The sequence below is a fragment of the Ptychodera flava genome, chromosome 22 (genome assembly GCF_041260155.1).
Source record: "Ptychodera flava strain L36383 chromosome 22, AS_Pfla_20210202, whole genome shotgun sequence".
Lineage (NCBI taxonomy): Eukaryota > Metazoa > Hemichordata > Enteropneusta > Ptychoderidae > Ptychodera > Ptychodera flava.
The window spans coordinates 12,039,593-12,067,159 of NC_091949.1; the positions used below are offsets into that span (position 1 = coordinate 12,039,593).

A 27,567-nucleotide genomic window follows, 5' to 3' on the forward strand; every position below is an offset into this window, starting at 1 on the left:
GAAATACATTGAATCGGCTGTCCGTTTTGCTGTTTGTCACATTTATTAAATTCTATATATTTCTGTTTCTTTATTTCTTGATTAATTTATGAATTTATTTTTCAGGTCCTTTATTTCTTCATTTCACTATTTAGCCATTTCGCTGTTATGATTTCGTCGATTATTATACGCCATTTTGCTCTATCATTTTCAGTGAACTCTGATCAAATACAGTCATGGCTTCATCTTTAGACTCCAAAGAAAAACTGCTGACTGACATTGATGACAAGGTATTGTTGTGTGCAATTTGTATGCAACGTTTCAAGTCACCGAAAATACTGCCTTGTCATCACACATTCTGTGAACATTGTCTCACAAAATGGGTCAAAGCAAAAAGAGGTCGGCTGGTATGTCCAACCTGCAAGAATCGATGGCCTTTACCCTCTGGAGGGGTACCAGCTATCACCAACAATCGATTTTTGAATGACCTATTGGAGGTTATCAGCAGCAACGTCCTTCCTGAAAGGATCGGTGATACGATGTGTGAACAGGCTGGGTGTAGGAAGGAGGCCAAGTACTGGTGTGGTGACTGTGGTGGACACTTTTACTGCAATGTCTGCATACAAACCCATAAAGTAGTGACAGTCTTGCAAGATCATGAACCAATAACAATTGCAGAATACAACGAGAAGATGTCATCACAGTACTTCAGAATGACTCAGCCACGATTCTGTGGAATTCACCGCAGTACTAAATTAGAATTCTACTGTGACACTTGTCAAGTGCCAATATGTCCTAAATGTATCGTAGTTGACCACCAATCACCAGATCATAAAATGATATCACTGGAGTCAGCACTGGAGAAGTATCTGCCAGATATGAAAGCATACTCACTGAAAATTGCTGAGAAAGTTAGTGTTTTAAAATTAAGAAAGGATAGAGCCTGTGGTGTTAGGCAAGACCTGGATGTCAACAGGTCTACAGCTGAACAACAAATTAATATGCTGTGTGAAAAATTAATTGATGAAATTAAAAAGCAACAGATGAAAATGCTGGGTCAAGTTGATGATATCTACATACCAAAGTGTAAACAAAGTGATGCCAATATAGAACTTCTGGAACATAAAATTGCCAGTGCAGAAAGTATGCTTTCATATCTGAACCATCTCTTGGCCTTTGGTGGAGCTGTGGACATCATGACGGCAAGAAAACAGATGAAAGATCAACAGCAGCACAATGATGATCTGACCAATGTACCGTGTGGTGACACTGACAGTGACCTGGTTTTCAAAGAAAATCCTGAGTGTTTACAGATTGATCTTGGTGTTGTCAAAGGAAATCATCTGACCAAAAAAGGTATGTTACTAGCAGGAAAGGTAATTTTGAAAAAATTTGGAAGAAGTCAAGCTAAAAATTATATTGAGCTGGACATTATATTTTGACAGGTCATGACATTGTTTAATGTGTTGAGTTAGTTTTTGGTTGGTTTTTAAGCAAAGTTTACCTGATTTTATAAGCTTTCAGTACAAGCACTGGTAAAAAATGAGTTAATGGGTGCTTTAGATAGAATCAGTTGTGACATACGGTATACACAGATAGACAGGTAATCACCATAACAGACACAAACAAATAGGTATATTTATACCACTCATGGTCATGAGACATTGTTCTCACCGTACGTTTATTATCGCAACACCAATTGTTCTTATGCAAATAAGTAAACCATTACGGTTCATTGATATGGAAATTATTAAACCTTACAGTTTAATGAATAAACTGCATTATCATATGAATACAGACGTAAGGTTTACCACTTTCCATATCAATGCACGCGTAAAGGTTTACTTATCCCGAAATCAAACATCTGGCAGATTGTACACGTGGCAACTTTTAATGAACTTGCGAAATTACATTTCAATGACAACTTATAACCGTGTTGATTTTTAATGAAAATATGGCCTGACGAACTTGTGTACGAGGTTTTTAAACGTAGTGGTATCTGACGAGCAGCACGGAGAATGGTACTCTTCAACTTTTACATCAACTTTTGTCACAGGTTGTGGGGATTGTAAAGCGTTAGACACGGTTTTCTGCAGGAAATTGCTGAAACGCAGTGTACTTGCGAAATTCTTCATCAGGACGATGACCAGTGCATTCTTTAAATAGTTGTTCATCGAAGCCCTTATTCATACAAAGAAGTTGCTGCAGCAACCTGAATTTAATGAAAATAATCAATAATTGAAAAATATTGTCGTCGAAAAGGAATGACATTTGAGCGGTAATGGAATCCCACACTTGAAACTCCGTTCAAAGGACAACACTCAGCGGGCGGGATAGACCCCTTGCATCGAACGTTTCAAATATTATCATGTCACATTAAACTGGCCTTTCAAAAACACGATGGAAGAAACAATAACGATAACAGTCACGCCGGGAAAATGTAAGAAAATAATTGAAACTAACCTGCCCGAATGGCCGGTATGATATCCAGATATTCCACACATCCACAAATGAATATTTCGCTGCTTTTAACTGGAGTTGTTTTAAGTTTCTCGCTTCGGGTACGTCCCCATGCATCCGACACTGACACGCCTGATCCGGTAGACTTGCGTGTATTTTGAAGTACGCGAGATCCTTGTATTTCAGTCAATTGTGCACTGTTCACGGCAGCAGGAAATCTTTCACTTTCATGTTTGCCGTAAGGTAAAATCCTCTCTGTCATCCAGTGGTATAGCGTTATCAAACTGCGAGCAAAACCGTTCCACTTCGCTTGATTACATTGTGTCGGAGATATAAAAGTATGCGTCCATACTGGTGGCGTGGCCGATGCACAGTGACATGCACATGCATCATACCACGTGGCAAATTGATGTGCACCTGGATCAGTGCAGTCAGTTTGTTAGCCAATGAGAAAGCTGTATTAAACTATCTATTGTGTCAGAATTTCAATCCCTAATGACACCAGATGTTTTAAGTAGCAATGCAAATTGATCATTCTGATAGCACCGCACAACTAGGTCATGATATTTTTCAAATTTCCTCTTTTTTCGTGGTATAAGTAGGTAATTGTACAGGTTCTCGTGTGTTTACAATTCTAAACCTCACGGCTTTAGCTAGCAAGTTGTAAACCGCACTCGGCCTTCGGCCTCGTGCGGTTTACAACATGCCAGCTAAAGCCGTGAGGTTTAGAATTGTAAACCCACTCGAACCCGTACAATTACCTATACATAAAACAGACAGACAGACAAACACACACACACACACACATACACACACACACACACATATATATATATATATAATATATATATATATATATATATATATATATATATATTATATATATATATATATATATCGAAGCATACAAATGTCCTTGTCGGAAATTACAGTGCTCGATGCTAAGCAGAGCGTTATAATAACAGAAATTACTTTTTGTACGTGCCATTCTATTTGCAGGTGGTGTTAAAATTTGATAAATAAACATTTTTATTATTTATCAAATTTTAACACCACCTTCAAATAGAATGCTACGCCCCAAAGATGAAAAAGAGAGTGGGGGCTAAGATCCTTTCACTTTATCTGTCTGATGATTGTAGGATGCATGAAATTTATTAAGTAACAGATTTCATTACTTTGCACTTGAAGTAATTTGTGACACAGTACAATTTTGAACAATTAACAATATAATTTTGGACACCTGTCACTACAATACTGGTCGCTTTAATTCAACTAATTATGGTACAACACTGTACAGTTTGTAGTTGTAATGTGCTAAATAACATCATTTGTGGTAATTTGAACTGAGTGGAGTCTTTCCAAATTACAAAATTTCCTACTTATTCAAGTTAAAACTGATATTTGAGTGTTTTCGTTCTTTAGGTAGTAGTAGAACCAGATAACTGTCTAAGGTTTGTTTTTCCCAATAATCATAAACTTATGCACGATGTTATTGCTACAGGTGAACAGAACTAAATGAGCATAATTTAATATGACAAGCACAGTTCTGAAACCCAAAGCTACTGAGCTGTCGCAGGAATTAATTATTTTAATATTTCTCCAGGTAAACCAATAAAATCTGACGTAGAGAGGAAAGATGGAGATAGGGTGGAGACAATCACTCCCAATCAACTCCAGGTGCAGAGGGAAGAGAGAAGTGTGACTAAACAAACTGGTAACGCTGGACTTGAAGTGATTGGAGGACGAGAACTTGGTGTTGTTAAAAAGAAACAGACACAGCCTTCTGAGCCACTTGTAGTACGAGCCAAACATCGTCAGCCAACAAACAAAGTCCAGGTAACAAAGAGAGATACAAAGGCTACTAAAATCAAGCAATCAAATCTTAAGCCATGTGCGATGAAAGGTCGATCAGGTAAGAGTGCTGGATGAAGTTAACAAATATTCAATACAACTTTTGATACTCTGACTGGTATTTTCACATATCGCGATTTGAAGGGGCTAATTGAATGTTTCGATAGGTGATTGATACCATAGGTTGTGGGTTCGAATCCGATTGAAAACACTGTATATTCATACAGATAAAACTGAACAGATTGAAAAGGAATTTACATTTCTCACTTAATGTAATGCTTAACTTGTTAAACTTGTTTGAGGTAGTAAGTTACATTTATAGTGCTGCTGTATATAACCATTCTAAAATATGTTGACAGCACACTACTCTGTAGGAATAGAGGACCTTGCTGGAAATTTATTGAAGCAGATTAGTTTTTCAGATTATGTTAAGCCAAAACAATTGTAGGTTGGTTACTCTTTTAAGTCCAATCAACGTAAGACTTAAGTGAAGTGGACATGTACCCATTTGGTGCAGCCACAAAGACAATCAAAATTCTTGTGTTCATACATATGATGTGTCCAGCCCCGGCCAACCTTGTTGAAGGCGCTATGCAGACATACCACATTATTTTCAGCTCGATGCAGTATTTGATTTAAAGTTATACATTTTTAGATATTTTACATCCTTCATCGCCTCTATGCAAACTTACAATTACTAAATTAAAAAATGCAAAACTTCTTCAAAAGTGTGTGACTTTTCTTTACCATGTCATACAGATTGGACAAAATATTAAAATCTTCTCTCATGAAATTTGATAATTTATGCAGCGTTTTTTGGGGGGCCCTACCCCATTTCTTTGTATGTGTGGAAGTCAAACAGTTAAAATGTGCAAAAATACTTCTGTACCACATTTGTGAGATATAAGGATTTTACGTTGAAACGTACAAAAATTTGCTCTAAATGACCACTACTTTGTACACTCGATTGTGAGAATGCAGCCACAACAGATTAGAGAAACCTACTAGTAAAAACAAAATATAATCTTTTACTGTAAAAGTTCATTACTGGTGATCTATTCAAAGCCAAATGACACTTAACTTACATGATGATTGAACTACTGAAAGGAAAATGTACAACGGAATTTACAGTAATTTAACTATAATTTGTGAAATTGTTTAATGCTGGAAGAAGTAAACCTTTCCATTGTTCCACTACTGTTTATTACAGCAACACTATGATTACTAGCAAAATTGAACAAACAATCATAATTAAGTCCTGATACAGAGCTAATTGCACCCTGACTCAATTGTAGAAATTATACACTGGAACTGTTGAAGAATAATAAATTTTCATGATAATATATATGTTGAGACTGAAGTATATTTGCTGGGGTTGGGGAATATTGGTCAATGATCTGGGAACCGAGGTAACATTTCTGTTGTCCCCTAATCTGGTTACATACCGGTAGACTTACCAAGGGGAACCCTGGTAATATTTACTTGCTGACCACCTTCAACAAAACAACGTTAATATCATCCTGAAAGTATGGGAAACAAATTTTGAATTGACTGTGACACCAATACAGATGTCAGTGAATAATCTCCAAGGCCCTGATAGTGGTTTCGTAGACTGAGGATGTATGGCAGAAAGCCTTGGGCCAAAGTGTACCAGAACCTGTATACCGTATGACTTTTGCCTTTGCTAAATATAAAGCAAGAAATGTAGGGACACGATCCATCACATGATCATGCCACATTAGAACCTTTCAGCAAATGAATAGAATAATTTAAGAAAAAGTAAGTTAAAAAATTGAAGATTAAACCGGCAACTCTCGTATAAAAGGGCGAGACCTCACGAGATTTTGCATAATGGTGGCAAATTTAAACTGGGAAGCAGGGGGATCCGGAGCGCAGCTTTTACGGACTTGTTTCTCATATAATTGATAAAACTTCTCGTATTTAAAGAGGCACTCCCACTTGGTAACATTTTTAAAACACATTTTTTTAATGCCAACGGTCGATATTTGACATGGCGACTACGCGCGGATCACGAGATATCGATAAAAATATATCCTCAAAAAAGTTAAAGTTTGAATTCCGGTGGCCCACCTGAATTCAGCTTCCGAACATAGAACGTTCGGCACTGGGGCCATTGTCAACTACGCTATGGAGTACGAGTCTACGCTGACGCTGCTGTACAAGCCACAGCAGTACCACTGACTCAGCAAAAAAACGAAAAACAAAGTTTGCTGATTCCACAAGAATTCACATAGGTGACTAGCACAGATAGGTGCGGTTGATACATAGCATGCATAATGGCCGCCGCGTGGTATGCGCGCATACACACGCGGCGGCCGCTATGTATCGAACCACGCGTAGCTGTGTGGCAGACGACAAAATGTAGTCATCAGAGGCAACTAATATTTTACACGTAAAAACTGATATCTATGTGGTATTGTTTAAAAATTTAATACAACTGATTGAGAATAATGAAAACGACAAAAACTAAGGAGAAGTTTTAAAAAAGAATTACCAGAGGTAAGGACATTGATAATGATGTATATAAAGTCATCGCAGTAGGAGGTAAATTAATTGCGTCATTCGAACGTTTTTCGACTCCCTAGAATATCGCCAATCAGCACAACAACGTTAACAACACACTTTCGGGGGATTTCGGGTCATAACCAGAAACGATCGTAAAACTTCGGGATATGAAAAATACGCTGGGAAATGACATGTTTTTATCGATATCTCGCGATCCGCGCGGAGTCGCCACGTCAAATATCGACCGTTGGCATTAAAAAAATGTGTTTTAAAAATGTTACCAAGTGGGAGTGCCTCTTTAATGTACGATATTCGTAAGTGTCTCGAAGATTTTCTGACAACAGATCATCATTGCGGAATCAAAAAATCCCTTGTTAAATCGTCAAAATCTTCATAACGTACTAATAATTCAGCTCGTGTAACGGAATTAAAGGTAGTTTAAATGAATATGATTGACAGTTATGCAAATTTCAGTGGAGAACGGCCCGTGATAAGTGCTACATTGCGTATACCGAGTTTCCATTTATCAACAATAGAACGAAGTGTGTATGCGTAGATAAGTTTATATGTAATGCAAGCTAATTTCAATGCGATGTAAATTTATCACGACTATTTTTGTGAATACGATGTAGTTGACTCATTACGATAACAGTGAAACTGTCACAGAGAATTCTACCGAAACTTAATTGTCGCGTTCACCATAAAAATTTGCAGATGCTGCGGAAACAGCGTACAATCGTATTTCGGTCATCTGGGTCAAGAATTTCACACAACAAATAACACTAATATATATAACTCGCTAAAATTACTTTATTTTACACAAATCGCCTTTCATCTGAGCATATTTTCATTTAGAATTTTGTTTTCCCCGTGTTAAGAGACATGATATGCCGTTTGGCATAGATATATAACTTTTGCAGTGCTCTAAGTTTATTAATCAACATTACAGATAGTAGTTTGTCGCCGCACGTACATATACCTGCTGAATAGAAACGCGAATCGATATCTTGAATGTTCAGTCTAAGTTCAATATGAGATAGTATACCAAGGGTTTCGTATGCTGGAGCTACTTCCATTTGTGACCCATATATGGAACACCGGGTAAGTTTGGGTACAATCCACGAACTAGTTTCAGCACACAGTCAGGCATGATTTCTCTTTGAGTCCACACAGTTAAGTATGATTTTGCCACAAGTCGTGACATACTCGGGAACAATTTCACCGGCCGAAAAAACTGGCAGCCTTGGAATTTACTCATTCCATGCGGTCTTACAAGACGTGACTGACTTCTCTCGACCTACATGCGCGCCAAATAGTGCTACACTTAGGATAGCAGGTCAAACAATTTTTATGAAAGGGTGATGTGTTGGATAATAATGAACTAAAATATGATAAATACCTTTCATACTTTCCTGGCCTCTCTTCCAAGAACGTTTACAATTTTTGGCAAATACTGAATGGGCTAGATAACTTTTCACTAAAAATATACTAAGTAGTGTCGTTTAACATTTTTCTTCTCGGTAGTTTCGGTGCCAAGGCCCCAGTGCAAGGCGTTGAACGAGGCCATTTTAGTGCAAAAAAAAGGAGAAAATACAGCTTGCTTTTCTTTTGCAGACCAATGTTGCAAACTTTTGCCGGTATCGATCGCGCTATTTTTATAGACGAAGTTCGGACAAGTTTCATATCTAAGCTACGACTTGTGTCGTGCTAAACCTCGTCTTCTCTACAGTCTTATTTTCGTTCCTAACCGTCATTGAGGAGGAAAACCAGCATTAGCTTTTTACTGACGGTTCTGGGAGAGAAACTCAACGTCGGACTTATCCCTCAGATAGTACGGAGCGCATGAGAGAAAGGAACTTGAAACGGAAATTACAAGACACGAAAAAAACGCGGTAAAGTAACTTTTTGCTATAGGAAGAAAAGTGTACTCTTTTCAATAAATTGGACAGAATAAAAAGTGTCCTCGATGGAAAGAGACCAATTTCGACCATCCAAGCACTTGTTACGTCTTTGATTTTTTCATAACGCATAACGCCGAACGTAAAAATGTAATATTTGACGTTAACGACATATCACGTCGTCTACCATCCTCAAGTTCAATGACTGCCTTATCAGGAGATAAATTGGAAGATGACATGCTTATCTGCACTACTAAGTCACTACAACAACTTGTAGATACCGTCATTGAACATCAGAATGATTGCCACTCTTCTAAAATGAGAATAACAGAAGTTGGTAAAGTCGGGCATGTTTTGACAACAACATTGGCGTGTTTAAAGGAATTTCATAGAAAACGCTGGAAATCTTCCCTATACATAGAAGGAGGGGAGTTTTTAGTAAATGTTAGAGTTGCACTTGGTTACTTTTCATCTGGACAGTTACCGAATCAATATTCAGAATTCTGCAAAGCATCTTCTATCGGAACAATAGGAGAAAAATCACTTTATGAATTGCAAAAATCGTACATGGAATTGGTCAGTGCGCTATCAAACGAATCACAGGAGAGCACTTTTGAAGAAATGGCTGCAACTGAATTTATTTCAGAGGAAACAGGAGGATTGCGGGATGGAATCCAGATTCTGACTGATACTCGCCATTGCTGGCGAAAGAACGCAAGATTTTCGGCTGTGGTTTGCATTGGCTTTCACACGCACAGAGTTATTGGGTGATTATGGCTTGGCTATAATCATTGTTACCGTCTGGAGGGACACGGGGAGAAGGGTTTAGACCTTGCTAAGTATGGGTCACCATGCACCACCACTTCTACTGCTTGTACTGGAGACGTAACCTTATCATGCTTATCTACCAACCGCCTTCAAATTTACCGTTATCTAAACAGCTTGCGTCACCCTTGCCACGTCATTATCCATGCACATATCAGTATGATCAAAGCCACAGATCGTCCATTTCAACTTCTGCCACGCTCAAGTTCACACCACAAAATTCACCATGCCAAAACCGAAGAAAGCAGGGGCGGCGCACAGGCGGCCACCGTACATCGGCGAGGGCGAAGAGACGCCCAGCGCAACTCGGCAAATACCTAGTACCCAGTCAGTACCGACGGAAACCACACCAACCAACCCTGCCAGCGGCGTGCCGACAACCGCCACAGCGGCAGCCGATCCAAGTATGTCAGACCACGTCGCCAACTAATAGAAACCGCATCGCAAGCGCCATTGATTCAATCCGACGGGAACTACGGCAGCCAACTACCAACACTACAGCACCGGCGCCTATCCGAGCCCAACCTGCAAGTCCAGCCAAACTGGTACACTACCCCGGCGAAATGTCAACTGTGGTGTACCATGGTCAACAAGGTATTTGATGGTTTTTGATGTTTAACCATGAACTACCATGGTTGGCCATGATATGAGACCACAGTACGCATTCCAATACTATGGTCTGTCACAGTTAACCACGGTTTTTCATGGCTGACCTGTTTATGGATATTGGCTACCATGGTTGACCATGGTTACCGATGGTCAACCTATGGTCAACGATGGTTGACCATGATATTTGATGACTCATGGTAGTTTATTTGATGCCCAATTTTCTTGATGATCATATTGATAATAGTCTGTATGTATATACACTCCTATATTTACATAGTTGAGTCTCTTGACATCATTCACAGTTGTTAGAGAGAATTAATGTCGTTGCCCAGGAAGCTTAGACCAATTTGCTATATTCTTGTTCATGTCAGAAGACTGTGGACAAATATCGAGCTGAATTTCTTGGAATTATTGACATGGAGGGCATGAAAGCACTGCTGCAATTGCAGGAAGTTCAGACTATCTCAGTCTCACTCAATGTTTGCCTCGAAACATGATATCAACATAGGCAAGGTCATAGGTCCATTGTCATTGGACCTTTGACCCTTTACCATGATGTCACATGTCATAAAGCAATGCATTTGATTGGCTCATTTGAAGCAGCCATCTTCAAAATTCACTTCAAACGGATTGTCTGTTCTGTGAACAACTGGAAAAGTAGCTGTGTTTTTAACATCGATTTTGGGAGAAATTTTGGATATTTTTGCTCATCGAACATTCAGGGAAACACTCAGAAGATGTTGGAGGATGATCTTTGATAGAATCTGAAGGGCTTGGCTGTTATTGCAGTGGACACTATAATGGAGGCTAAGTTTGCTGATCCCCAAGCGAGTCTGTCAAGTTATAATGACACCAGTCAGGATCACTGGTGTTTTGCAGAGTTTTGGTGAGGTTTATACCAAGATTTTTTCCGTTCTGACAATTTTCAACCCAAGGTTTTGATTCAAAAACCATCAAATACCATTGGTCGGTGATCATGGTTGACCAAGGTTAATAACATGGTCAACCACGTTTGATGCCCATGGTCAACCATGGTTAACCATGGTTAACTACCTTGGTTTACCGTGGTTGACCATGGTTGGCGACCATGGACAACCATAGTAATTTGTGCCATTTAACAAACATGGTTGACCGTGAAATACCAAGGTTGACCATGGTCATATGACCATGAACTAACATGTTAGTCCATGTTAGACCACCGACACTTTCGCCGGGGAGATCATTGGTGCACTATCACCTGCTTCACTCATCGCTGCCGGGCCGACGACGCTCGCCGCTCCGTCCAGCTCGGTGCTTACTCAAGCCCACCCAAGTAATCATCTCGCTAATCGTATAAATGGATATCAACTCGCCATTACAGCTGCCCCACCCGACTCGACCACCAGTGGTGGCGCTGCGCACATCACCCTACCGATGGCGGCGCACCTCATAACAACAACCTGGACAATATGGCTGCGCCCAGCCAGCCGGTCACAATGCACCGCCATGGCGCCCACCACCTAGCGCCGGGCCAACGGGCAAATCCTCTGCAGCAATACCCCAAGCCGACATGCTACTGCCATACGTCGATCAATCAACACTCAACGCCTTGGCTAACCTCGGTAAGTTCATCGAATTTGGTGACTTACACCCGGATGCCCTAGCTCCCAACTCAACCCAGGCTACCAAGACACAAGTAGCTTTCGATCCAGACAACCATGGCGTAGCCACATTCACAACCGAGGTGAAGTGGAAAACTAACGATGACTTTGACACCTGGTTACAGTGCTTCCTCGTCTTTTTCTTATATCGAACATTCTACTACCCACATTTGGTGATCCCCATGACCACCCACCTTCGTTTCATCGCCTCCAAAGCTGCCGCCTACAAGCCGGAGGCCTGGCTCACGTACGACAATTCTTCCACCTGTACGCTGCCCGTTACCCAGACAGGGCCAACTGGAGCAAGCCAAACCCAGACCTCAATTTCCAGCACTTCCTCAACCAGCCACACCCCCTGCGCACTTCCTGCTTCGCCTGTGGCCAACATGGTCATGTGAAGACCGACTGCCCAAACCTACGCAGCAGCGATACCAACCCATACTACTGGGAGAGCTCAGCGAACAAGAAACAGTACGACGAACCTCAGGTATGTCAATCTCTCAACCGAGGCTCATACAAGACCCCCTGCCAATATGGCAGGCTACACAAGTGCTCCGTGTGTAACGTGACTGACCATAATGCTTTGCAACACCACCAAGGCACCAGACAAGAGACCCCCAGCCCTTTCGAGGGAGCGACCATCCACACAGCGACAATCGCAATGCTACAGCGACGAAACCAATCAACCTCACTGCTTCCAGCTGCCCTGCACGACCACCAGCATAAACAATTCACAGCCAGCCTCATCCACGACCTCACCCATGGGTGGTGCCGACATCAGCTCCAGTGAAAACCAAACACCGCGCTACACCCGCGACGCCAGTCAGCAACGATCAACCCGGATACCGTCTCCACCGCAATAACAAACGAACTGCACCTGGCCCACACAATTGGCCCATTCGCCGTGCCACCTCTGCCATGGGATGGCAAGAGAATGGAAAGAGATGTACCCAATATTAGTCGCCTGTTCAATTTGGGGGCATGCCCGCTTCCGCGGTGGTGCCGCCACAACCACCGCCGAAGCCGGCTTACCTGGCTGGCTCATAAAGACACTGGACAGATGGAGAATTGACGCGTACCAGATCTACATCACGACACCATAGGAGACCCTGGACGTAGTACCGAAGGTACTCGCAACTTGCCAACAATTTGACGTAGGACTCTGCTCTCGGTGGACAATACAAATGATGTAATGGCGCTACATGAACTGTAGAGACATGAAACGTTAGGAACAATGAACATATACAATGAGAAATCTCCAATTGATGCATGGTCACCACGGGGGGGGGGGGGGGGGGGCTGCTTTACTGCCGCACCGCAGTCATGCATGCCCGTGGTTTGGCTATAATTTGGGGGGTACTGTCATGGGTCTGCTGCGGGCGACTGGTAGCACGTTGCCCGATGCACGGTACCAATAACCCGTTACCGCCATCCAGGCTGCTATGACGCCTCGTTGCCCCCGCCATGGCAGTACATGCATAACCCCGGATTTCGGCCAAACACTTGTCTCTGTGTTGTTCCTTTGCGTTAATGGGTGATTATGGCTTGGCTATAATCATTGTTACCGTCTGGAGGGACACGGGGAGAAGGGTTTAGACCTTGCTAAGTATGGGTCACCATGCACCACCACTTCTAGGGACTGCTTGCTGGATGCACTGGAGACGTAACCTTATCTACCAACCGCCTTCAAATTTACCGTTATCTAAACAACTTGCGTCACCCTTGCCACGTCATTATCCATGCGCATATCAGTATGATCAAAGCCACAGATCGTCCATTTCAACTTCTGCCACGCTCAAGTTCACACCACGAAATTCCCACCCACCCTCCACTAGAAAAAAAAAAGCCTCGCTGCAGGCTAGCAGCTCACAATAAAAGATACTGTATGTCTCTATATCGCTAACTTTACATAATAAAGTTCCAGGGGGGTACTGTCATGGGTCTGCTGCGGGCGACTGGTAGCACGTTGCCCGATGCACGGTACCAATAACCCGGTACCGCCATCCAGGCCGCTATGACGCCTCGTTGCCCCCGCCATGGCAGTACATGCATAACCCCGGATTTCGGCCAAACACTTGTCTCCGTGTTGTTCCTTTGCGTTAATAGTGTTTAAACTGTAAACAAGGATGAGGAACTGTGTAGCCAAAGGCATGCGTTATGAGGCGTGATACGAATATACAATTATCTTAAAGAGAAAGAGTGTTCCGTGAAAACTCACGTACATGATAACAATGCGAGTGTCTCAAAACACGCGAAGCAAGAACATCCAAACACAAGAAATAGTAAAGACACTTAGCATGTAACCAAAGGAATCGCATGAGAAGCGAAAAAAATAGCGTCAGGACTTAAATATAGTGAGGGTGAAACCTGGCACGCGGAGCTGGCAGACAAAGCAGCGTCGATAAAAACTCACATATACTGGGCAATGAAATCATGTAACGGCAATGCAGAAACTCTAAGAAAGAGAATCACAAACATAATCCCCCATTACAAAGGAAAACACGATCACTGTCATTCTGACTCTCGCTGTAGAACAGACCCAAACAGGACCCAACTAAGGTCAACATCACTGACCCTACTGCTGAGAAAATTCTTCTATCATTCCTTCATGGACTTCCCGTTTATACAGATGCGGAGAGTTACTGCTGTTGTCATGACACACACTATGTAGTCTTCCAATAATGCTTTACTTCAATACCATGGTAAACGAATAGTGTTTGGCAGAGAATCGTATCAAATGAGAACGAATCTTGCTGTACTTGATTGGAATGAAAGCGTCGATCGCCGTGCAACGTCGTTTCGATCGATAGTCGATGTCACTAATCCAAGGCAACGGTCATCCGTTCCGGTACGTGTTTGCAAAAACTCCGAATTCAAATCTAAACTTTGGAGCAATTGGCTGCAGGTTCTTTATAATAAATAGAGAGCAAAAACAGCACAAGTCTAAAATAGCGTGTGATGAATCGTTCATGTAGGTTCATTCTGTTTATTTATACAATTAATACACATGGTACTGATACAATATGCCCTTAGCTTCAGGTCATTTTTGAAACAATGTTGCACCAAATTGCGCTCACTTTCTGTCAAGCCCCGCCCACTTTTCTCGGTAGGGCCCTACCGAGAGTAACTGGTTTAAAGGGCCAGTAATGCTAACATTTGATGATTTTTGAAAAATATTTTTTTATGTCAACGGTAATTTCTTGTTCTACTCCCCAAAGTTGTTGATATATACAGCCTTCAGCTTGTCAACTCATGCTTTACATGGTTGTTATTGTTGTAAAAGTGAATTCTGGTCCAGATTAGAATGCAAATGTAAACAATAAACGTACATTTTACAAATAAAGACGCTATGTTGATAAACTAAATAATGGGTGTTTCAACATTCTTTTGGAAGTAGAGAAAGAACTTGCAATCGACAGGTTAAATAAAAATTATGACAAAAAACCATAAAAGTAAGCATTACTTGCCCCTTGCAGAGATGTTGTTGCCATAGCAAGAAGATAGTAATATATTACAAACGTACACAAATGAAGATGTAAAAATCTCTGCTCCACCGGTGTTATGACGTTGATTGAAGGAAGATTATCTATATTTGTCACAATGGAAGCTAATAAATTTACATTGTAAAACTAGACAGCATACCAGGAAAGATATTATTGCTGATTATTTTGAGGAAATTATTCATATCCTGTCACATGAATGAATAAGTTAATTGATTAATTACAGTGATAAAGTTTGCTGTCATTCATAAAAGTTAGTGAAAGAATTTGGACTTGAACACCACTAACAAGAGAGATATAAGTAAATATTGTATTTTCAACCTAAATCTACAAGTGTTGCTATGGCAACATGGGCTTCCTTGATAAAGTGATGGTAAGCAAAACTCATGGAGTTATCTGTTCCAAAACTAACGAGTTCTGAGTTACAACAATGGCATTTCTTTCTTTGACAGAGTTAGTTTTATGGATTATACATGAATATTGCTGCCATGGTAAATAGACATTAAAATATCAAAATCACAAAAATTAGGGATGACTATTGAATTGACCATATTAAATTGCCATTGTTCTGCAGTTTCAGTATATCAATATCTATTCTCAATTTTAAAGCTACATTAGCAAACACAGCTTATTGTTATGATATGTATTTCAATTTCACTGTTCATTTGCTTTTGACCTTTGACCTTGCGGTCAACTTGACAAAAGCAAAGTTAAAATCCAGGACAATAGTTTAATGACCAAATAGGTTTAGCTTTCCATAAAACTTTCAGAGATATGATATGTAATGTATCCATAATATGCGTCTACTAATACAAATCTTTGTATGAATGTACAAGGGATGATATTTCTTACACTCTGGGAGAGTTTACTTCAAGTACCACAGATGTGTATTGTTGCCATGGTGAAAAGACTGTAAAATAGGGAATAGCAAAATTCATTAAAATTAGGATTTACTCTGTTGAATTTTCATATCGAACTTTGATTTGTATCAACATCTCTGTTTACAATTTCAAACCATCAACAAACACAGCTTCACACTACTGATTTGCCAGTGTTGACATTCACCTCTTTTTGACCCTGTGGTTAGCTGGAGCAAATTTGGACTTACGCACCACTAAAAAGAGAGATATGAGTAAATTTTTCATTTTAAACTGAAATCTACAAGTGTTGCCATGGCAACATGGGCTTCCTTAATCAAGTGATTGTAAGAAAACTCTATAGAATTGTATCTGTTCATAAGCTAATGACTTTTAAGTTAGAACAGTTCCAGGGCTCGACGCAAGGTCAAATCATCCACTAGCCCGAAGGACTAGTAGCAGTTCATTTTTAGTAGTCCTAAATGAAATCTACTAGTCCTGCTAAAGCAAAGCCAAATGTTGCTCTCATGTTGTAAAGAGGTGTATATGACCATTCTCATATTTTTTGTCGTAAAGGTTTTTAAACCCAATAACTAACTTTCATGCAAGACTAGCACATTGCTTACTGCAAAATGTTTAACTTTGAATCATATATAAACCACAAAAATAACCTGAATGAAATGTCCTGTGTAGGAGGAGATGTCATGAAAATAGCCTATTACCATCAAGAATAAAATCAGACGTAGGAATGAATTTGTTGGAAAATTCTTCATAGCTTAGGTAGTGCGCCATTAATTTGCAAAGAACGTGTTTGTTCATAATGGGGACAGATTTGTGTCTCCAGAACTCAAATCTCTTTGGGAGTGGAGATTTAGCCGAGTGGTTCTGTCTGTGGCCTCTCAGCTAGGCGACTGCTGCTGTATGTTGTGGGTTCGAATCCGATTGAAAACTATCCGAATTCATACAGCCATTCACAAATGTTCCTGTGGAGTGCCTTCATATTTTTGACATATATCACATTTAAAATTGACCAGCTTGTGGGAGGACCTCTCATTTGTAATAATGGTTTGTGAAAAATTTTGTTTTTAATAGTAAAAATGTTGCATTTTACCATTTCATGTGCTTGTGTCTTTTATGAGTTTTTGCCAGTTATTGGTAACAAAATGTGATTAGCACAAAAATAACCAATGACTCCCAGAAGTGATTGGATACAACAGTCTGATACACCCATTTCATACGTTGTTTTTTCACTACTGTTTAAGGTTCACTTCACAATTATTCCCCAATAATTTACACTTTTCCACTAAAATGGCAAAACAATAAGTTGCTAGCACCAAGTTATTATCGGTGAGGAATTCCCTCACCTGTACAAGCAGTAGCAACTTGCCATAGCACTGTTTTGGCAAGCTGGATGGCTCTTTTTAAGATCAGCTTCAATCAAGCTAGGGGGTCTTGACTATATATGGAGGTCGGCATGTGGAGGCATTCTAAAGCAGGGTCAAGCTGGCTACGAACTATCGGAGGTGTTGTTTGGGAATGCCCCTGAAGAAATCTTGAGAAAAATCTTCTTTGAAAGGCAAGGATACAGTGTTTGAACGAAATTGTGGGGTTGCTCATGTTTTTAGGCGAAGTGATGAGCTTCAAGCAAACCAAAATACACGACGTGCAGACAATTCCGTTTGATGCTCAGCGTTGAGCCATGTTTCCCGGGGCCATGTTACTATGGCGTGTACAGTACAATTTGATTCTCCGTAGCAGGTAAACTGTTTCATTTTAAGTTGGTGATCAATAAAGTTTGCTTCACTGTTTCACTGTCCAATTTGTTTGGGTAAAAGTTAGTTTATTTTTATATAAAATGATCGAGGCTTGGTTCATTCTTATCGAATGAGTGGCCCGGCGTCCCATTAGTTTTGTAGCGATAAACTTTCCTGGACAACTACGGAACTTGAAAATTGCACTAGTCCGCAGGACTACCTCCGAAGACGTTTTACTAGTCCTCTTGACAATTTACTAGCCTCGGGCTAGTGGGCTAGCGCTTATGTCGAGCCCTGGAACAATGGCATTTCTTTTTTTGACAAAGCTAATTTTATGAATTACACATGAACATTGCTGCCATGGTAAATAGGCATTAAAATATTAAAATAAAAAAAACTAGGGACGATTACAATTGATCCAATGAAATGCCATTGTGCTGCAGTTTGATTTATATTAATATCCATTCTCAATTCAAAGCTACATCAGTATTTCAATTTCACTACATTTATTTGTTTTTGACCTTTGACCTTGCGTCAACTGGACAAAAGAAAGATCCAGAACAATAGTTTAATGACCAAATAGGTTTAGCTTTCCATAAAAATTTCAAAGAAATGACATGTATTGTATTCCATAATATGTCTCTTGCAATAAAATCTTTGTAGGAGGGTATTTCTTACACACTGAGAGAGATTATTTCTAGTAACACAGATATGTATTGCTGCCATGGTAAAAAGATTGTAAAATAGGGAATAGCAAAATGCAGTGAAGTTGAGTATTTACTTTGCTGTATTTTGATATTGCACTTTCATTTGTATCAACATTTCTGTGTACAATTTCAAACAATTAGCATTAGCATACACAGCTTCACAATACTGATTTGGCAGTTTTGGCCTTTGACCTCTATGACCCTGTGGTCAGCTGGAGAAAATTAAGTCTGACAGGTCAAGGTCCCAATTCCAGACAAGAGATAACCCATGCAACACGTTTAGCCTTCCACACAAAAATCAAAGAAAATTCCATGCAACACGTTTAGCCTTCCACACAAAAATCAAAGAAATATTTATCCATGGTACATTTATTATGCAAAGATGGCATTTCTATTCTCTGTCCAGCATGTTTAAAACACAACTTTTACGAAACACAAATTTACATTGTTGCCATGGTAAAAGGATATTAAAATATGGATTACAAAAATTAGTAAAAATGAGCATTTACCTTGTTGAATAACCATTTTGACGCACTTTGATTTGTGTTGATATCTATTCTCACTTTTAAGCTGTCTTTGTGAGAACAGTTTGTTACACGGCAACTGCATCGACATTCCCTCTTTTGATGATGTTGTTTTAACATTTGACCTACAGATGGCTGGTCAAAATTCACACTGGAGGGTCAAGGCCCAGGTCCAGGACAGAAGTTCAACAATCCATGTGGTTTAACCTTTCACAATGACAAACTTCTGGTGTGTGACAAGGGAAACAACATTGTTCAGATACTGAACCAAGACTTCACATGTGAAAAGGTGCTAGGAAGTTTCCGCGGTCAGTTTGTGAATCCATTCAAGCCAGAGTCCGTAGCAGTCTCTCAGGACAACCACTACTACATACTTGATGACAATAATTTGCAAATTATTGTTTGTGATCAAAGTAATAAAGTTCTAAGAATAATTACTTTACCAAGAGGCACTGATCCCTGGTGCATAGCTCTCTTGGGAGAATTTGTTTTGGTCACTGATGTCAAAGGTCATAGGTTACTCAAGTACACCAAGACTGGTCACTTTGTTCAAGAGGTTAGTGGTCAACTAGGTCATCGCCGTACACCATTCAAGTGGCCTGGCTTTGTCGCTGTCAACAGTAGGGATGCCATCATGGTGTCTGACTATGACCATCACTGCATCAAGTGTTTTGATGCTGATTTCAATTACATGTACCAATACGGTGAGCACGGTGTCGGCGGTAGTCAGCTGTCCTTCCCACTCAGCATTGCCGTTGATGGCGCTGATAATGTTTACGTTTGCGATTTCAACAATGATAGGATTTCGATGTGGAGTGGGGATGGAACGTGGAGATATCATCTATTCCAACATGAAGTGATCAGACCCTGGTACATTGCAGTCAGCCGAAACAGAATCTGTGTTAAAGGGTTTCAGGATAAACATATCACAGTATTTTCTAAGTAGACAGAAGCACCAAGATGATGTGTATGTCTGCATTTCATCAAAATATTGGATTTCTGTCAAAGCATTTGGCGTGAAGTAATTTTTCGATTATCACTCAAGCGTGACGACGAACGAATTGCACTGTTTGCATCATGTTTACATTCCAAAAACCATCTATTTCTCTCATTTAAAAAGATAGTTTTTGTAAAATATTATTCTATCTTGATGTCGCCTCATGTTTAGTGTAAAGTATAAGCCCTGTAACCTCCACAAATGTAATAATCTCCACAAATGTAATATCAACCACAATTGTAATAAAATCAACCACAAATGTAATAAATAGTCAACCATTAATGTAACAACCCGCAACCACAAATGTAATAAACAAATTAACCATAAATGTAATAAAACTCAACCATAAATGTAATAAACTTGAATTTGCATATGTGATCATTTGTTTATCAATGCCCTGAGTAAATAATAACTTAATAAGACTAGTGTAATGTTATTGCATACTTTCCTGAAGCTAGGTTGCCTTTCCAAAACACAGAATAGAATACTTTGAGAACGTTATCAGAAAACGGCGAGGTACTGATTAAACCGTTAGATAATGGAAGTGGAACAGCAGTTCTAGACACTGATATTACATAATAAGGAAGCGTCAAAATAACTCGTCAACCAGTGATACCACACAAAGTTTATGACAGATGACTCAGAACAAATAACAGAGAAATATAAAACCTTATAACAGAAACTTACGACACAAAACATGTTGACGAGAACATATATTTCAATCTAGTAAAAAACAATACGAACACTACCTTGAACACAGTAGAACAAAATTAGACATCCTGGCATCCCTAGTGAAGGAACAAACTTCAAGTGGGACAACATAGGAATACAGGCAATCTATCGATTATTCCACACAATTTATCCACTGAAGACGAATTTGAGGCGATCGATTAAGAAAGTACGGCAATTTTCGAAAAAACGGTGTTAAAGGATTGTAGTTTTATACAGTCTTCCCCACTCCGGAGTAGAGACTGCATTGACGTTCAGATTACAGCTGTGTCTAGCCATGGCCAATCAGTTCTGTACACAAAATAGGGAAACGTAAAATACACTTTCAAATATGCAAAACACACTAAACGAAAACAATTAAGAAATGAATAATGTGTGGAGTTGCTTTCCTTATTACATAGATCAATATTTAAGGGCTAATTCCTCAATTGCAACGACAAAATAGATTTATTACATTTATGGTTGATAAGTATTACATTTATGGGTGTTTTTTTTATTACATTTATGGTTACCATTTATTACATTTGTGGTTGGTGTTTTTATTACATTTATGGTTGATTTTGTTACATTTATGGGCGATATTACATTTGTGGGTGCATTTTATTACAATTGTGGTTGATATTACATTTGTGGAGCTCGAGATTATTACATTTGTGGAGGTTACAAGCCCAAATGATGTTATTTTCTGATAATTTCCACTTAGAAGATTCAGGAACTTTGAAAAATGGGTGCCTCACAATCAAGTTAAGTTTCCGTATTTGACATGCAAGGCCAAGGCCCAGCGTGATGCCGTTCTGTAAACCAATGAAGCAAAGTTGAAAGGTCACATTTTTTGACAAAATATTGAATGAAAGATGCATATGTGAGACAGTCGTTTCACTTATTGGGCACAAATATGACAGGATGAGCTATTTTGACAATTTAAAGATACAAATATGTATAATATTTTGACGTGATTGGGGTGTCTGATATACTGAGTACAATATTCCGCTACCACCTTAACCCACAGGCGCTCCTAAGCTGGCTAGTCTGCTAAATAGATCGATTTTCGAAAATCGATCTATTTGCAGACTGCCCAGCTAAGGAGGGCGTGTGCCTGATCCAACTCCACTAGGCTGGGGCGAATCAACAATTGTGCGTGCAAAATAGATTTTGGAAAAAATACCTGTACATCCGGTGATGTCTCATTCGATCTGGAATGGCAATATTTCTACTCAATAGTTATTGATTCCGTCATTGAGAAAGACATAAATGAGAGAGCCAGCACCGCCGAACCGAGCGGACTTTATCATTGTTTACACAGCATGTGGCAGGACACAAGTTCATGGGTAGAGGGCGCTGGTTGTAACTGCGTTCGCATACGACAACTGAGAGATGCCGTATAACTTTGGAGCTGAAGTAACTTTCAGTGTTTTAGCGAATTACCGTGTACATTACTTTCATTGAGACTTCTTTAAACATTGTTGAAGATGTTTGATTCAATTTCAGTCACAACAAATGAAACATACCCTTGTTCACTTTTCTTTGTGAGGCCTAATACTTAGTTCAAGTTTGTGAAACCAGTATGAATAACGTTTATAACGTTTTTCGACATATTAAAGTAAGGAAAAAACGATCCGTCTACATATGACTCGAGAAATGTGACCTTTTAGCATACAATATTTCAGTAACAATCGTAAAGTCTGGCAAGATTGCTTTGAAATCTGACGTAGCCTTCAGAGGCTAAGCTTACAGTCTGGTCGAATCGTTCTTTTGAAGTTGTAAGTCGACTTTTTGTCGCAAGCAAAAGGCATTTTCTTTGATAAAGGTTTTATTATTTTCTGTACAATAAACAGTCGATTAGGGAGATTCTAACACTCATGACATGCAAGAGCATAGAGTACAGTTTCAGAATTTCAGGTACTTCACTGCTTGTCGACCCAGTTATCGATTGGGGGTTTATGAATAACGCCCTCATTTGTTCAGTTTCTATTAGTGCCTTCATTTTTATTTAAAGTTATCTGGCGAAATGCCATATCAACAATAACATGCTTATACTATATTGTCATGAAGCGAACTTCACAGTTTAGGAATATGGTACATTGGGAATGTATTAAGTGTAAAAGAAAACTGTATTATTATGACTAGATTTAGTGAAGACATTGGGAAATATTAGGACTAGATCATCGAGTGATGGTTAGTTTTAACAGTTTTCTGGTTTTTCATTGTGCATGTATTTATACGTTTGTCATTTCATTTCATTTCTATTGAAGGTCGGACATCAAAGCTCTAATAACTCTCAATATTAGTCTTGACATGGAAGTGCTTGCTAAATGTTAGTTCTATTATCTTTACTTTCATGTCCTTCTTGTCCCTCTTGTTGAATTTTTCTATCGATGTGTTTTATAATTTATGTTAACACAATTCCGTGATGTCAAAATTGTCATCGTACTCTTGCCTATAGATTTGGAGATTCAAGTCAGTACAGGCGTATGAAAGTTTTTATCATAACAAATATCATTTTGGATATTCTAACTGTTACCTGATTATTAGGGACTTTTGGTGTGCGGCATTGGTGACTTTGCCTTTTATCACAACTTTACAAGATTTTTTTTCTGAGTAAAATTTTATAAACTGTATAGTTGCAAATAAAACCTTGTTATTTGATTTTCAGTTTGCTTTGTATTCACACAAAACATACACATTTGTATTCACACGAAACATACACGGAATTAACTTCTGATGTTACTGGAATACAACAACTTGGATCTTGTTGGATTTTGGTCCAGGCATGTCTGAGAAATGGCTCTTGACGTAAAAAATCAGGTCAGATATGAGCCAAAAAGTCCCATGTTCTGTACAGAAGAGACTTACCATAATTAGCTATTGATACTGCTAAGTGCCTTTCTTGACTGTTAAATCTTTGTATAATAAACATCTGCAGCAAGTGTCATCAAATATAGTGCAGTCATTCAGGATATACAGTCTTTCTTTGTTTAAAGGCCAGGTGCCGCCAACTGGTAAATTTCATGAATTTCGCAAAATCATCACAAAACATGTTTTGAAGGCTGATATACCGATTTTCGTATTTTTGACCTTGACCCAAATTTGGAGGGGAAAGTAGAGCTGTTCGTAACTGCCCTCCCACTGGCATACACGAAAATATGCCCTCCCACTGAATTTTGATGCCCGCTGCCCTCCAGTATCTATATGTCTGCCCGCTCCCCACTCCCCACAACATTTTAAGCTCCCCTCTGCCCTCTCCCCACTACTGAAATTTCCCATTGCCAACTAGATGCCCACTAGGCAACCCCAGATCAACGCAAACCGTGGGAGCAGCTGGCAGTATAGCTTGGAACATTGCTCCCCTCTAAGTTAGGTGCTAAATCTCCCCTCAAGTTCTATCAACCACGCCGCTTTCCCCTCCCTCTACGTATCTTCCGGTGCCCACTGTCAAAAATTTTCTCCCCGGCCCACTGAAAATAGTGAAATTTCTTTTCCCCGCCCACAGTAATATAGATTTTTCTCCCCGCCCGCTGATTAGTTTTGAACTTGCCCGCCCGCTGAAAAACGTCGCACGAACACCTTTTTGCACGAACAGCTTAGTTGCGGCACCTGAAAGGCCTGCCTTTACTACAGAAAACAATGAGGTTGGTCCATACCATGGTGGTGAAAATCTAAAGCCAATCTCGGCTGCCATCTCAATTACAAAAGGTCATCAAATAAGTCAATTAGTAATTAATTGACAGCATGTTGCTAAACGTTTTTGTATCCTATTATAACACTGACAGATTATCACCTCAGTGTACACCGTTTCATAAAATTTGAATATATGCAAATATGCAAATATGCAGATCAAAAATTAATTAACATGACATTCTAAACGTCTTTATTCACTGTGAAAGCAAGGTGAGGTCAACATATATCAATTTTCATGAAACTTGATGAAGTGTTTCTCGACATATCAGCCTCATTACAAAAAAAATACATTAATTATGCAAATCAGCAATAAATTGACATGATTGTTCTAAATATCTTTGATCAGTTACAGCTCTGGTATATGAACAAGTGTAGCAAGTTCATCAAATTTGAGTTGGTATTTCGTGACATTTTCCGGAATTATAAAAATTCATTCAATATGTATATTAGCAACTAATTAATAAAGTACTGTATGTCATTGTGTGATATTAAGCTCTGTATGACCAATATCTGTATAAACTTCCATCAAATTTTGCGCAATATCTCTAAAAGCACAGCTTTTTTCAAAATTCACTGATGCAAATTAGCACTAATTGTGCATGCCAAACCAAAAAGAATGGACGTGCACATGTATGCTATATCGTATTATCCTTGTACCAAGTTTGAAAGCAATTGGCTGAGGCATGTCTGATACATCTGCGCGAACGGATGGATAGAAACCACACCACAAGTTCCCGCGACTTTGTCTGTGGGGACGAAAAAATAGGGTAGTCCCCACGAATCCAACGCGACCTATCGACTTTGTGGGGTCCTCCCTACTTTTCTGTCCCCACAGACAGTCTGGGAAACTTGTGGTGTGGTGTCTGTCCGTCCGTCAGTGCAGCTATTTCAGTCATGTGTGCGGTGGACCCCTATGAATCCGACACGAGCCATCGGCTTTCCGACTCTATTTGCCCATTGAGTAAGCAGTATAACAAATCTCGAATTTACATGAAAGTATCTGATGGTCTACATAAAATAGGTCTGATGGTTCTGATGTTTTCACGGGTCCTCGTGGCCTTGCATTTGTTCCCAGCAGCCTCTGTAAACTATACGAATATGTGGGAACATTTGGCTAAGACAGCGGGGATGGATGGTCAATTCTAGTTTAGTTTCATGTAATAACGAGTAAGTCTGACGGAACGAAGTGGCGTTCGGGTATCTGTGTTTATGAGTGAATTTTTCACTTAGTGATACGTTCCCAATAATTTTGCAGCATTTTTTTCAGAAACATGCGTCATGTAAGTGTTAAGATACATTAATTTCTCTACATAAGGAGTATTCTATGTTGTTGTATCCTCAAACTAAATCGACCAATTTTCTATGATACAGCTATTTATGTGGTTTAAAGAAATCTTTGTGGAGTCGTCAGATGAAAAGTGGAATGAGACTGCAATATTTCGTCAGGAAATCATAGCAAGTGGTTCTTGTACTGGTGCAAACTCTACTATTCTAATATCAAAGATATTTGCTAGTTTGCGAAGATACTTTTGGGTTTGCTTGTCCAAATTCACGGAAATCATCAAGAAAATCTCAAAAATACAACGCGTAATTATCACTATTTTATGACTGATTTGCTACACATAAACGACGTCTGGTAATTAGGTGACAAAGATGCTACCGGTGCATATATTGATCGAATGTAATTAAGTGTAACTTAACCTAACTAATAGAAACGTTTACCAACTCAAGATGTTTTGACGACCATTTAGAAGATTGAGTAAAAGCTATCTGCACAGTAACTGTAACTTTTGACATTTTGGTGTTTCTATGTGTCAACAACGGTTTCTTCAGTCCACACAATAGGATTTTCAAATACAAACTTGTAAGTTCGACACCTGCATACAGTGACTGTTGAAAGTCAAACGTTACAGTTACGAGGTGCTTACTTACAAATGTGCTGCAGTGAGCATTATTTGATGTGGAATCACAGTCTGTGAATATTTCTTTAAATCTTCTTTATTCCTGAATTAAATTTAATCGCAAACAATCAATTCAATCGTCCACTTCCTGTACAAATAAACTTTGTATTGACATATTTAAATCCATGGCCTTTGTACAAGACGAAAGGTCATCAATATACAGTGCTCGTCAATGTTACAAACAATTTCAGGTCATCAGCTTGTCTTGAAGACTTTTGCCATGCCGGCACCGGACTTGTTAAGACAATACCCTGTGATTTGAATGCGCATATTAAATTCAATGTGTGAAACATACATATTTTTATCCTGTGTTTGGTTTATTAATTGCATTAAACTGTAAAATGTACACATCACCACTGTGAGAGTTTCTACAATTGAATGTAGCATCTTAGTTTACTGGTTGATTTGAGAAAGGCCACAAATGTCTCAGTCAGTGTTGTAACTGATATTATACAGCCATCAAAGTTTGAGTGTGTGAATGCATCTTCGCCCACCAGGATCATGGAAGATGGAGTCTCCTTGACAACCACAGTTCCTGGTTGACCTTTGAAACTCTTGAATACCTGGAGCACAAAACATTTTTGGGTATCACATGTCAGTTGGTTGCAAATAATTGATGATCTATTATTAGTTACTGGGTTAAGAATGAAATATCTAAGAATTTGTTACAGAATGGAGCCTATTGTTCTTACAACAAATTAATATGTTAACAATCCTGTAAAGTTCAGTTTCAAAAAGATTCCACTGAGAATATTCAGCAAATCTTCTGCAATAATTCCCCCTTTCTTGACAGAATGTTAGATTTCTGTCACCCTTTGACGGTATTTTTGGGAAGACATCGCAATATCTAACCTGTGAATATCTCCATCTTTGACACTTAATGCTGGCAGGTTCTGGCAAATCTCGGAAAACTTCCTGCAAATTCATCATCACAAGTGGTTGGACTTCATCTTTGTCGGTTTCTAAATATTTCAATCCAAAAGGCGCACTGGTGTGGACAACCATTAATGGTCCAACTGAATCAGATTCTGTATTTGATAAAATTAATTCCATATGGGATATTTTATATCTA

General features: G+C 39.3%; 1 protein-coding gene across 2 annotated transcripts in view; it reads left to right on the top strand.

Moving 5' to 3' along the window:
- LOC139122690 (tripartite motif-containing protein 3-like) overlaps positions 1-22,924 on the top strand; it is a 46,302-nt gene extending 23,378 nt beyond the window's left edge. The window contains exons 2-6 of one of the 2 annotated variants that reach the window (XR_011549517.1): positions 549-1,335; positions 4,043-4,351; positions 19,262-20,304; positions 21,516-21,865; positions 21,971-22,924. Coding sequence is in view for 1 of the 2 variants with exons in the window: in XM_070688306.1 (XP_070544407.1) it covers positions 216-1,335; positions 4,043-4,351; positions 19,262-20,076 (2,244 nt within the window). In the remaining variant the exon portion in view is untranslated. Of the gene's footprint in view, positions 1-194; positions 1,336-4,042; positions 4,352-19,261 lie in introns of those variants that run through there. The other variant, XM_070688306.1, reaches the window with a different exon arrangement.
- The last annotated feature ends 4,643 nt before the right edge of the window (positions 22,925-27,567 follow it).